This window comes from Bos taurus, chromosome 13, assembly GCF_002263795.3.
Source record: "Bos taurus isolate L1 Dominette 01449 registration number 42190680 breed Hereford chromosome 13, ARS-UCD2.0, whole genome shotgun sequence".
In the NCBI taxonomy this organism is placed as follows: domain Eukaryota; kingdom Metazoa; phylum Chordata; class Mammalia; order Artiodactyla; family Bovidae; genus Bos; species Bos taurus.
Genome location: NC_037340.1, coordinates 64,304,917 through 64,317,477, shown reverse-complemented (window position 1 = coordinate 64,317,477; position 12,561 = coordinate 64,304,917). Strand labels below are relative to the sequence as shown.

General features: G+C 53.4%; 1 protein-coding gene across 4 annotated transcripts in view; it reads left to right on the top strand.

The window, feature by feature from the left end:
- Positions 1 to 12,531, top strand: part of TRPC4AP (transient receptor potential cation channel subfamily C member 4 associated protein) — a 69,245-nt gene extending 56,714 nt beyond the window's left edge. For 3 of the 4 annotated variants that reach the window (XM_025000700.2, XM_025000699.2, XM_059892677.1), the window contains exons 10-19: positions 1,854 to 1,985; positions 3,563 to 3,621; positions 5,171 to 5,272; positions 6,614 to 6,697; positions 7,762 to 7,852; positions 8,854 to 8,994; positions 9,584 to 9,692; positions 10,288 to 10,400; positions 11,244 to 11,450; positions 11,613 to 12,530. In XM_025000700.2, the coding sequence (XP_024856468.1) occupies positions 1,854 to 1,985; positions 3,563 to 3,621; positions 5,171 to 5,272; positions 6,614 to 6,697; positions 7,762 to 7,852; positions 8,854 to 8,994; positions 9,584 to 9,692; positions 10,288 to 10,400; positions 11,244 to 11,450; positions 11,613 to 11,750 (1,176 nt within the window). In that variant the 3' untranslated portion in view covers positions 11,751 to 12,530. 4 annotated transcript variants of the gene reach the window in all.
- Positions 12,532 to 12,561: the final 30 nt, after the last annotated feature.

Below are 12,561 nucleotides of genomic sequence, written 5' to 3'. Positions count from 1 at the left end.
TCTGATGGGGGCTCGGGGTGCTGGGCCAGAACTAAGTCAAGTTATGACAGCTGGGCAGCTACCAGGGGTCCAGCTGTGTGGAGGTTCCCTGAGTCTTGAAGCAGTTCCAGGAGGGCGGGATGGGGGGTGCTCTGGAAGCACACCCCGCTTCTCCCCAGGATGGACAAGCGGCCCCCTACCGTTCCCTCTACCTCCTAGGGATGTAGCGAGGCCTGAGGGGAGCTGGGAGCGCGGCAGTCCCTGAGCACCGTTTTGAGTCAGAGACTGTTCTCTCACACAGCTCTCTGTGAGATGGATGCGGTTATCACAAGTTTGCAAGAAAGGAACAATTTTAGAGAAGGTGGAAGGGGAAAGACTGGCTGAAAAGATGACATCTGGCCTGGCAGTGTCCTGAAGAAAGTGAGGGAGCCAGGCATGCCAACCACTTCGCCTGAGGTGGCCTACCAGGTCAAGGAAGCAGGCCCTGGTGGGCACCGGGCTGGTGGTTTAGTGGAATAGTACAAAGCTGGGGGTGCACTGGAGCCAGCAGTCAGGAGAGGCAGGCTGAGGGGTCGCAGGGGGCCAGGTTGCCTCTGGCTTTCATAGGCCATTTAAGGACTCTGGCATTCACCCTGAGTGAAACGGAAAACCATCCTCCAGCTGCTGTGTGCAAGAGCTGACAGTAGCTAGGACCCACGTGTTGATGGCAGGGGTGGTGAGCAGTGCTGTTTGAAGGTAAAACAGGTAAGATTTGCTGAGAAGTTAGGTATGGACTTAAGTGGAGAGAGGAAGTAAAGATGACTTCCTTACCTCTCTCCAAGCAGGTGGGAGGAATGGTTTGCCGTTTATTGAGATGGTTAAGACTAGTGGGTAAGAAGTGGAGGGGCAGACGTCTGTAGGGAGGAAGGGGCAGGGTTCAGTTTGAACATGTTAAGTTTAGCTGTCTGTTAGAATTGGCACTGGAGTTACCTGCACGTGAGTTAGGGGCGAGATGGGCCCTGGAGGTATAACTTTGGGGATTGTCAACCTGTGGTTGGCATTTAAAACCAGGACACTGGATGAGATCCTGCCATGACATCCACAGCACTGGGGCTCCTTCCTTCCATGTGGTATATATTTCATATAAAAAATATTAGTCATGATGTCTTACCTGTGTTGAGTGCTTTTTCTTTTTCGAGACACTTCTGTAATCATATTTGAATTTGCAGGTGCTTGGTAAGTTACACAGCAGATGGTGGCCTCCATCCCACTTGATATTTTTGAAAACCAAGACCCACATAAGGGCCATGTTCTCAGTCTCCAGGCATCGTCAGAGCAGGGCTTAAATCCTGCTGCTCTGACTTTTCTTTCTGTCCCTTCACCGTGATAGTTCCCCTGCTCCCTTAGTCTCCCTGGCACCAAGTTTCTATGAATCTTTGTGGTCTTTGGTTAAACTGATCACAGCCGCCCTTTCCGGCTGGCCTCAACCCTGCCTTCCTGAGAGCCAGTGTGATGCTGCTGTGTCCTCATTTGCACAGTCAGCATTTACTGAGTTCCTACTGTGTGCCAGGTACTACAGGGACATGGATTATTTTAATAGGTCGGTAATTCACATAGTTCTGTATTGAGGTATAAATAAGTATCAGTGAAGCCTTTCTCCCCTCTGATCCTGAACATTCAAGGTTCTTCCATGAGGCATCTAATTTTACCAATTATTAATGTCTCTAGAGAGTGTGAAAGTGCATTGGTGCATAGTGAGAATAAGTGTAGATGTTTGCTTTAAAGCTCAGCATTGCTTTCTTTATCCTGAAGGCTTCTTGTACATATATGCCTGGGCTTTTGATAGACCTTCAACGCACATCTGTCTTCATGCTTTTGCCTTCCTACCCCTTCAGGTTCACAGAATGATTGCGGAGTTCAAGCTGATCCCTGGGCTGAATAATTTGTTTGACAAACTGATCTGGAGGAAGCATTCAGCATCTGCCCTCGTGCTCCACGGTCACAACCAGAACTGTGACTGTAGCCCGGTGAGCAGGGACCCTGACGGCAGATGCCAGGAGTGGTTGTTTCAAGACCTGCTGTTGGCCCTTTGAAATCTCCTTCTTTGAGAGTAGAGCAGAAACTAAAAGTCACAGCCCGTTACTCCCATAATTGGAAGCCACCTTGGGGAAGGATCTGACCCCCACCCTCCACCTACCCAGGAATCCCTTTGGAGACCCTCCACCAGCCTCCCATTGTTCATTCACCTCCAGGCAGGGCCACACACTCCACTCCAGGGCAGCAGGGTTTTCCTCATTGTTCTCTACCCCATTCTAATTGACATCCCTAATAATTAGGTTTGCCTCACAGAACCACGCCAGCGGTTGGCCTCCAAAAAGGACTTTAGGAAGTTTTTTATTTTTTTTAAGGGTCAAGGGCTCATGTCTACCTGGTTTTCATCACAGTGCCCTAAAGAGCCCTGAACGGGGAGTCTAAATCATCGGCCGTCAGCACCACATCAGTGCCACACGGCTGTCAGGGTCCAGAGCCGTGGGCCCTGCCTGGTCTCTCTGCTGCATCCTGGGGACTTCCCTCAGTGCCGTGTCTTCCAGTTTGCTGTTTTTCTCCTTGGCTTTGTCAGATTTACCTTTCAACAGATCCATTTGAGTTCATATATTTTGCGTTTCTAGACATTTTGTCTGGATCTTTGTCCAAACGTATTTGGTCTTTTATTCATTATGTTAAATATTTTCTTCTTCTGTTGCATTTTCTGTCTTTAATTTCATCTCTTTAATTATTAATAACATACTTTTGTATCGTCTTTTTTGGATTGTTCACAGAGTGCTAATACTTGTGCCTGCGTCTTCAGACTCAGCTTGGGGTGGGGAGTTGCCTTGTGTTCTTTACTGTTTATAGAAGGTCACCTTCAGGGGGCTTGTTTTCCTTGGGGATACTGGAAGTAGTCCCATAGAACATTTGGCTTTTGTCTACCAGGTGCTGTAGGGAGCGGTGTCCCAGGGCAAGTTTTCACATTGAGTATCTGCCCTCCTCCCCTGGAAGTGTGAGCCCAGGGTCCTGCGGACCTGGGGACTCCCCTCCACCAGCAGAGACAGGGTTCTTTGCCAGCTCCTGGGGCTGGTAGGTGGGGTTTTTCTAACCCTTTTTTCACTAAATGTATCAGCTCCACAGGCTTTACATAGGCCCAAGGTCCTGTCTGGTCCCTACAGAGCGTTGAAACCCAAGCCCTGGCCCAAATAAGTCTCATTTGCCCTTCTCTGCCAGCTGTCAGCTCTTGTGCTCCCTGCTCTGAACTCAGTCCTTCCTTCGTTTCTAATTCTAGTGGAATTTCTTCTTTCCTATGTGCTTAGCCTCACATTGAAAATAATTTCAGTTATTTTGTATCCAGTATCTTGGAGTGTTTTTAACAGAAAGGTTCTGCCTTAGCTTAATCCACTGTTGGCCAGATGTGGACAAAAGTTTTTCTGACTAAAGAGGAGTCCTCCCTGTGCGCCAGGACAGGGACTCAGAGAAGCAGCAGGATGCCCAGGCTCTCAGCAGACCCTTTTGTTTTCTTTTGGAACGTTGTGACTGTGGTCTTAACGTCGAGGATGCACGTGTATTTTAGGACATCACCTTGAAGATCCAGTTTTTGAGGCTCCTCCAGAGTTTCAGCGACCACCACGAGTAAGTACAAGCTGTCCCCAAGAGGAGACTTGGTTTGCTGTCTCTGTTCTCCCTTTGTCTCATCACTGACCTCAGCGGAGGAGGACCCGGGAGCTGTGAGAGCCACTCTCACCTCAGTGTGACCATGAGGCTGCACTTCCATAAGAGCTGCCATTTGTCCAGCCCTTCCTTTATGCCAGGCATTACCTGAGCTTCCCCTTGACCCCCACAGCCATCTTGGAAGTGAGTGCGGAAGTTGCTGGCCCCTTAATACCCCTGGAGTCAATGCAGCTCTCGGCCGTCTGTCCCTCTGAGCCAGGAGTAGACAGCTTGGCTATTCGCAGGGGCCTGTAGGAACCTCAGATGGCCAGAGTGGGCTGAGTATTTATATGTTGAACAGGTGGGATATTCTTTGCCTGTACGAGGAGATGTGCTTTCTCCTGTTTTCCTTGGAACACATTCTGCCCTCTCATTTTTTACTCTTTAGCCTTTGATGGAGGATGTGTAGGAGAATGAGTCTCCGCTCTGAGGGAACAGTGCAGGCAGGGGAGGGGTAAATGGCAGCTGACCCTTGACCTTGACACTGGGAAGACGTTGGTGAGCTGGCAAACAGAAGCAGGCGCTACTCAGCTCTTACCACCTGCTGGGTACAGGAAACAGGGCCCACTGTTGTATAGTTGCTGAGTTTTTCCCCCGAGAGAAGCCAGAAATGAAGATTTATGTGCACGGTCCTGATTTTTAGGTGCTGGTTTAGATTCCTTGCGTAAGCTAATAGAACATGCCTGAGGACCCGTGTGGCCTCAGGGGCCTTCACTTTGAAGCTTTTGTGTGGGTGGTGTGGCCCATCCTCTCTGAGAGATTCTCTGTTTGAAGGCCTTAAGCCCCAGGAAGTATGGCAACTCTGAAAAAAGGCACCAGTATGTCCTGAATGTGTCCTTTTTCCCCTGAGGACCTGGGTTCCTCACTTTTGTCATTTGACGGCTCACATTCGCAGGCTTGGATTGTGTATATTCTGAAGCAGCAGGAAAGGGGGGCGTGCTTTTCATGGGAGTGGCAGGGTCAGGTTCCAGTTTTCCAAAGATCATTCTGGGTGCTGTGTGTGGGATTGATTCCTCTGGGAGACCATTTAGGAAGCTGGTTCTGTCCACATGATGTGGGTGATGAGAGGCCTGGCTGTGAAGGCGGAAGGTCACACGGGCCTCCTGGTGGGAGAGCTGAACTAGGGCCAGGCTTGAGTAAAGTGATGAGCATCTGGGCATCATGGAGTTGGAAGTGCCTTTGAGAAATTAAATAGAAATGTTCAGTAGCAAAAGAAAGGCCTTACACATACTAAGGAAAGGGGCTTTGTTAGTGAGCATGCAGGCAGAGGGTGGCGTTGGGGCCAGGGAGACTCCCTCAGCCGAACAGCAGTGGGCTCCATGCCCTCCCCCAGAATGCTGCCTTGGGGTGGGTGGTTTTCAGGGCACCTACTGGGGGCTTCTTAACAGAAGTGGGCAGCAAGAGACTGGCCCAGTGTGGAGGTGGCGGCCCCAGTTCCTGTCCATTACCGCCTCCAACACATCTGTTTCAGGAACAAATACCTACTGCTCAACAACCAAGAGCTGAATGAACTCAGCGCCATCTCTCTCAAGGCCAACATCCCTGAGGTGGAAGCCGTCCTCAACACTGACAGGTGAGCATCGGGGGCCCACAGCCCGCCTGGCTGCCTGCGTGTCCCGGGGCTCACAGACAGGTGTACCAGGGTCTGCATGCTTGTCCTTTCTCACATGTGTAACTGGCATGCTGAGGGCTCCCGTGTACCAGGCTCTGTCCTCCCGCCACCTGCATTGTCTCACTGGAGCTCCTTAGCAACCTCGGACGGAAGTGCCATTGTCACCCACCTTGTAAACTGGGGAGCAGGGGCTCGGCAAGGTCACCTGCCAAAGGTCGTAAATGCTCTGCCCCCTCCCTGCTCACTCAGCTTCTTTGGCCGCCTCTTCTCCTGCCCTCTGCCAAAACCCATTAGCTGAGTAATGCCTCACTTTCTGGAGCAGAGCAGTGGGGTCTCAGGCTCACAGGGGTCAGGGCAGGGAGGACTGTGTGCAGCAACAGGAGTCATAATTCTCTGATCTTTTGTTGTTTTGGTTTAAAAGCAGCAGAAATCTTTGTTCAAATGAAATTGAATGTAGTCCCACATCTGTCTGCAGTACAGGAGACCCGGGTTCGATCCTTGGGTTGGGAAGATCCTTTGGAGGAGGGCACGGCAACTCCCTCCAGTATTCTTGCCTGGAGAATCCCCATGGACAGAGGAGCCTGGTGGGCTACAGTCCTTGGGGTTGCAAAGAGTCAGACAGGACTGAGCGATCAAGTACACAGCACAAGGCCTATAGTCAGTGAAGAGTAGAACTGCTCTATTTGAAGGGAAAGTTTAAGGGCCTAGAGTCGCTGCCTGCTATTCCTCTCTCCTCCATAATGCAGCCTGAGTGCTTTTCTCATTTATTTTCTTTGCTTCCTAGACCGGGAAGCAGAGGCCCAGAAATTTCAGTATGTGTCCATGGCCACCTGAAGCCAAAGCTGGGGCCCAGGGTGCTCCCTGCCTTACGTACCCTATCAGTGGCACAGACTTTGCCCCATCTCTTAGACTCTGTCATGGTAATCCAAACCCACTTTTGACACGAGCAGCCCTCCCTCCAGCAGTTTCGAGCCCCATATGACTCTGGATGTGTTTTTGGCCTCTGGTCACTTGTCAGCATGCCTGGGCAGTGAAGGCTGCCCTGAGATGTGAGAATGCATTTGGCTGTTTAGTTCTGAGACTGCAGGAGTCCTTAGGGTGCTCTGGACCCAGGTGGAGCAGGAGGACATCCTGCAGGTTTAGAAATGTCCGCATGTTCTGTTTTGTTTTGCCTTTTACCCACCTACATCAGCAAAGACACCCAGCCCCAGGGTCTCAAGACGTTGTTCTTCTGCCATATGGAATTTGGCCTCTGTCAGCCTCTCAAATCTGCCATCAAGATTTTTGTCTGTTTTCTTTCAGGAGTTTGGTATGTGATGGGAAGAGGGGCTTATTAACACGTCTGCTGCAGGTTATGAAGAAGGAGCCAGCTGAGTCATCTTTCAGGTAGGTCTGGACATGCACCTCCCACTCCTGAGGGTGCAGAAACCAAGTGTTTAAGCTGTTAGAAATGCCTTCTGTCATCACCAGCTTCCACCCCGCATAGCTGGTTATTGTCAGGGAGAGGGAGTCTGCTGGCTCCCTGGTGTTGTACGGAATCTAGCATGTACTGGATTCTGCTGTGTGCTGGCAGTGTGTTTCAGGAATTGAGCCAGCATTCAGCAAGCACCTATTCTGTGCTGATGCTGGACAAGCGGGAAGAAATGGGAGCTACAATCCCTACCCATATGGAGGCCCCTGGCATGCAGGAAATAAGCATGGGAAGACCCCTATGTGGGGGATGCGGTATGGAAGGGCTCAGAGCCAGGACCTGCCCTGGGGACTGTGGGAGCAAAGGAAGGGCTTGTGGGGGAGGGGGGGTGCAGACAGGGAGGGTGTCCCGGTTCCTTAGACTCATCCATGTTGTCTTAGAGGCTGTGGACAGGACAACGGCTGAGGGAGGCATTCCATCAGGGTGGGTGTGAGCTGTCAGCAGGCTCCACGCCCAAGGGTTCCCTGTCAGCTCAGCCTACCTTGTCCCTTCGTCCCCTCACGGATCCAAGCTCTGCCCTCTGGGGCCACTCAGTCAATATCAGCCTCCTCTTCTCTAGGACAGCCCATCAGAAGTGAGTTCAGTGACCCGTCCACAAGCCTGTCTGGTCCCTCATGCATTTCTGACCCCTCTCTTCCATGTCCTCCTGTTCCTCTGAAGGAACGGAGCCTAGAGTATGTTTTCAGACGTAACTCCTGGGGCAGTCCTCTGAGCCCACATACTCCTTCCAGACGAACCACATAGAGGACTGTTCCCCACTGAGCCGTCAGCTCCCTAAGTATGGGGACTCGCCACGTGTTCCCAGGGCCCTGTGTGAGGCCCAAGGCCTGGGAGAGGTTCAGTAAGCATCTCCCAGTGTTCAGTGTGTTGGATCAGTGAAAAGGGCAATAGACATCTCCCAGCCGCTCGGTGAATGGAACGTGGGCCAGAAGAGGGCAGCCTTAGCCACCTGGGCCAGGGGTCAACATTTGGGTCGCAGGTTTTGGCAAGCCCGGGCTGTGGAGAGTTTCCTCCGAGGGACCACCTCCTATGCAGACCAGATGTTCCTGCTGAAGCGAGGCCTTCTAGAGGTAATGGCCCAGAGGAGCCAGGGTGTTGGGTGTCTCCTTCTCCCCCAGCCCCATGCATTGCTTTCCTGCCCTGAGACCTAGACAGCTGGCAGAAGCAGACCAGACTATCTTCAAATGCCAGTGCACATCTCTCTGGTACTTCCCCTGAGCTTTCAGCTCTGGGTTCCCCATGGGTGCTTACCGGGTGATTGAGGGATCTGAGGGGTGGCCATGGAGGATTATAGGAGTCTGTGAAGTTGCTCAGCAAGGCCTTTTGACCCCAAGGATACTTTGCTGCTGACTATTTAATTTCCCTTTATTGAAAAATGGTCTCCAGAAAAAGCAAAGTTTACAAAAGGGGGTAGAGCAAAATGTCCAAAGCTACAATTGGTTTAAAAAATAAAAAAGGATACAAATAGGAAACTGACCCATGAACTGTAATAACATCCATAAGGTAAAGAATTCACTTAAATGAGTATATACAATCTCAAGAAAAAGAAAAGGAAACATTTTAACTGTCTTGTAAAAATTCACTCATTGTAAACCTTTCCGTTTATTAACATGAACCATGGGGTCAAAATGTGTCTCCTGTCCTTAAACCCCATGCTTCACTTGAATGGCCTCAGTGCTCAGGCCAGGGCCGTATTACCTCTGGAGACAGCTCCCTCCCTGTGAGCTGGAGAGCTTGGCCATCGTGAAAAGACTTTAGCTCAGACCTGGGCAAGCAAGAGAGGTTGTGGCTACATACCTCAACCTGCCCTCACCCCTACCCGCCCCACTTCCTGGTTAGGTGTGTCAGGCCTGGCCTTGCCCTTGGAGCCACCAGCATTCTCCAGTGAGAATCTAGACAGGGGAGCAGGTTCTATCAACCTGGATGCTTGCTCGAAGCTAACACCACATGGGCTGAGCTACATACCAGGGCTGGGGGAGGCAGGCGGTGGGCAGCTCAGATGAGCACGGCCTGGGGCCTCCGGGGACCAGCCACCTTTTCCTGCCTTCATTCTGTCCTCTCCCACCCCCAGCACATCCTCTACTGCATCGTGGACAGTGAGTGCAAGTCACGGGATGTGCTGCAGAGTTATTTTGACCTTCTTGGGGAGCTGATGAAGTTTAATGTTGATGCATTCAAGAGGTTCAATAAGTACATCAACACTGATGCAAAGGTAAGTCTAAGCCAGGGCTTCGTGAGTTCACTGTTTTGTCCAGAAGTTATGTCAGAGCCCTGGTCCTTGCCAGTCTTCAGGTGCTGGTTTTACACTGGAGAGTCCTGGGGTCAGCGGGCAGATGTCAGTTAGCGTTCATTAGCCCTTGCTCTGCGCTAGACCCTGGGTATGCAGGGATGAAAGTCTCGCCTGCTTGTGGGCAGGCGGGAGCAGGTGAGCTTGGCAGTGACTCTGACACGTGTGCCAGGTGCCATGATGGGCCCTGGAAGGGCAGGACGGGGCCTGATGGGGTAAGCTTTCAGGGTGTATATGGTAGAAACCCAGCCCAGACTAATTGAAGTAAACATGACAGCAGTCCCTTTGGTGCAGAAAACACTGGACGTGGTGTCTGAAGATCTGGTTCAGCTCTTGCTGGGGCTGCTTATTAGGTGGGGAGGGCAGGGCACCGAGTCCCTCTGAGCTTCGGTCTTCCTGTTGGCAACAGCTGGGCCAGGGTAGGTGGGTGCCCCCTGCGGTGACCGCATGCCCTGGGCCTTGGCCATCTTTAGCCGAGAGCCCACCACCCCCGTCAGCCTGGCCCCCGCTCCAGTTCCAGGTGTTCCTGAAGCAGATCAACAGCTCGCTGGTGGACTCCAACATGCTGGTGCGCTGCGTCACCCTGTCACTGGACCGATTCGAAAACCAGGTGGACATGAAAGGTCAGAGAAGCTCAGTGCTGACGCGAGGCCGTCCATTGTGGCCGCACTGGTGTCAAACACCCAGCCTCTTGCAGGAGACAGAAATTTCTGAGTCATTACACAACCAACATGGTTGGGGTCAGGGCAGTGGCTCTCTGGGTGATTTTCATGAATTTTCTCTATCATCCATGCTTCCTCTGATGGGCATGTATGACACTTTAATTAAAGAAAACCAAAACATTGTTGCCAGCAAAATGCAAGAAACAACACCATACCCTTCCTCTCCTGGCCTGGAATTGCCTGGATGAGGATTCAAGTGGTGAAGCCTGGGGAGGGCCTCAGGGAGGCATGGCGCCAGAATGGGACTGAAGGAGAAGGGGAAGGCGCACTCCTGCTGGGGCTCTCATGGGAACGCAGGCTTGGCCATGGTGGCGGAGCAGCGGGAGCTTTGTTCCCCGCTGCAGCCCAGCTTTTCTATAGTCGTTTTGACAGTGGGGGCTCCCAGCTTCAGAGTTGGGGCCCGAGGGGGGCTTGACTAGAAGCCTGGGTGTCGGGCCCCGGGGCCATCGAGAAGCTTCTGCGCCTGCTGCTCACACCTCTGCCTGTCTGCCCTCAGTTGCGGAGGTCCTGTCCGAGTGCCGCCTGCTCGCCTACATATCCCAGGTACCCACACAGATGTCCTTCCTCTTCCGCCTCATCAATATCATTCACGTGCAGACGCTGACCCAGGTGAGAGGCCTACAGACCTGCCCCCAGGAAAGGGGGATTGGAAAGTTACCGTCATCCCGGGGCCACCTTCACCCTAGAAGTACCTCTCCTGTCACCCACCCCTTCATTCCTAGGAGACCCCCCAGCTATTCTGAGGACTTGTTCCAATAAGGGATCAGCTCCCCATTTTACAGAAGGGGCCTGGGGAAGGAGCCAGCCTCTGAGGTCACAAGTGGTTTGGGCAGAGTCTGGGTGGGCAGTGAGTTCTGACTCCCCATCCAGTGCTCTCCAGGCCCTGCCTGCAGCACAGACCTGGGGTTGGATCTGATGTTGACACCCATCTCCTTCAACAAGCAATTGTGCAGCTGCCCTCCTCCAAGCTTCACACCCTCTTTTCTAAAATGGGGGTGACACTCAGAGGTTTTCTTTTGTTCCTTCATCTAACAAACATTTATTAAGGCAAGACCCTGGGCTGGGGATGCACCATGAATAAACAGACCAAGATGCTTCCAGTCTAGTGCTGAGTGAGAGAGATGTGTACGCCCAGCCGCCCCAGGGACTGAGGCTCCCAGGAAGAAGCCGTGCCTGAGCCGATTCTGGAGGAGGCATGGACTGACTAGATTAATAATGCCGCTCCCCCCAACTCTGGGGTGGGAGATGGGGGCAGTGAGGGCCAGGAAGGCACTGGGGGCGGGAGCTTCATCGTTCCTCTCCGCCGTCCTCTGTTGGCTTTATGCAGGGCAGCACCATGTGAGGCCCGTGGACACCTCCGCCCTGCCCACTACCCCCTTACCTCCCGCCCCGGTCCACCAGGGCCCCTGGGCTGCCGGCACACGCCTGACCCACACAGCCCGATCCTTGTAGGAGAACGTCAGCTGCCTCAACACCAGCCTGGTGATCCTGATGCTGGCCCGACGGAAAGAGCGACTGCCCCTCTACCTGCGGCTGCTGCAGCGGATGGAGCACAGCAAGAAGTACCCCGGCTTCCTGCTCAACAACTTCCACAACCTGCTGCGCTTCTGGCAGCAGCACTACCTGCACAAGGACAAGGACAGCACCTGTCTGGAGAACGTGAGTGCCCTGCCCCGAGGGTGCCGGCAGGCTGCGGGCGCGCCGGCCCAGGCTCCTCGGAGGGGCAGGTGTCCGGGGCGCCTGACTCCCCCCGGGCCCTCTGGAAGGCAGCTCTCTACCCCTTACCAGGGCACTTCCCGTGGCCCCTCTCTCTGTGCACAGAGCTCCTGCATCAGCTTCTCATACTGGAAAGAGACCGTGTCCATCCTGTTGAACCCAGACCGCCAGTCTCCCTCTGCCCTTGTCAGCTACATTGAGGAGCCCTACATGGACATAGACAGGGACTTCACCGAGGAGTGATCTTGGGCCAGGCCTCGGTGGCTGCTGGGCCAGCGCGGGTGAGCGGGGTACGCGTGCCTCACGCCCTGCCCCCACCCTTCCCCCGCCTCCCTGCTGCTCCACCTGCCCCGGGTCTTCAGGTACAGGCTGAGTGGGAGGGAGCATCTAGAAGCCCTTGGCCCCTGGGTTCTGAGGCTCCGGGTCATTGGGGTGCCTCAGTTCCCTCAAGATGGCCATGATGAGGACAGGGGCGCTGTGCCCACCCTTCGTTCAGAACCCTGGGGCCCTGGCCCACCTAGAGCCAAGGGGACTTTTAAAAACAGCTCTGTCTGAGCTCCCGCCGGTCTCTTGACTGTCAGTCCTGGCATGGGGAGGGAGATGTGGGCCCCCTCCCCAATCTGTGAGCCGAGCTTGCCCTGGCCTTTGGACCCAGGCAAAGGCTTCTGAGCCCCTGGGCAGGGGTGGGGGATACCAGAGAATGCTTCTTTCCCCCAGGCCTGCCCATCTGTCCCTCCTTTCCTCCCTCCCTCGTTTTCCTTTAGCTCCTCTGGTTCTGTTTGCTCATTGGCCGCTGTGTTCATCCCAGGGGTTTCCCCCAGAAGTGGGGGGCTTTCTCCTTCAATTCCCTGGGGCACAGGGTGGCTGTGCCCCACCCCCACCCCCAGGCAGCGTCTCCTGCCTGAGCCTGCCCGCACGGGAGCCTGCCTGGGAGCACACCCCCGGCCCCTTCTTGTGTTGCCAATTTATTAACAACAAATAAACCAATTAAATGGAGACTATTAAAGAATTTATTTTAAATGACTGATGTGGGCCTGACTTTTGTCTGTGAGAC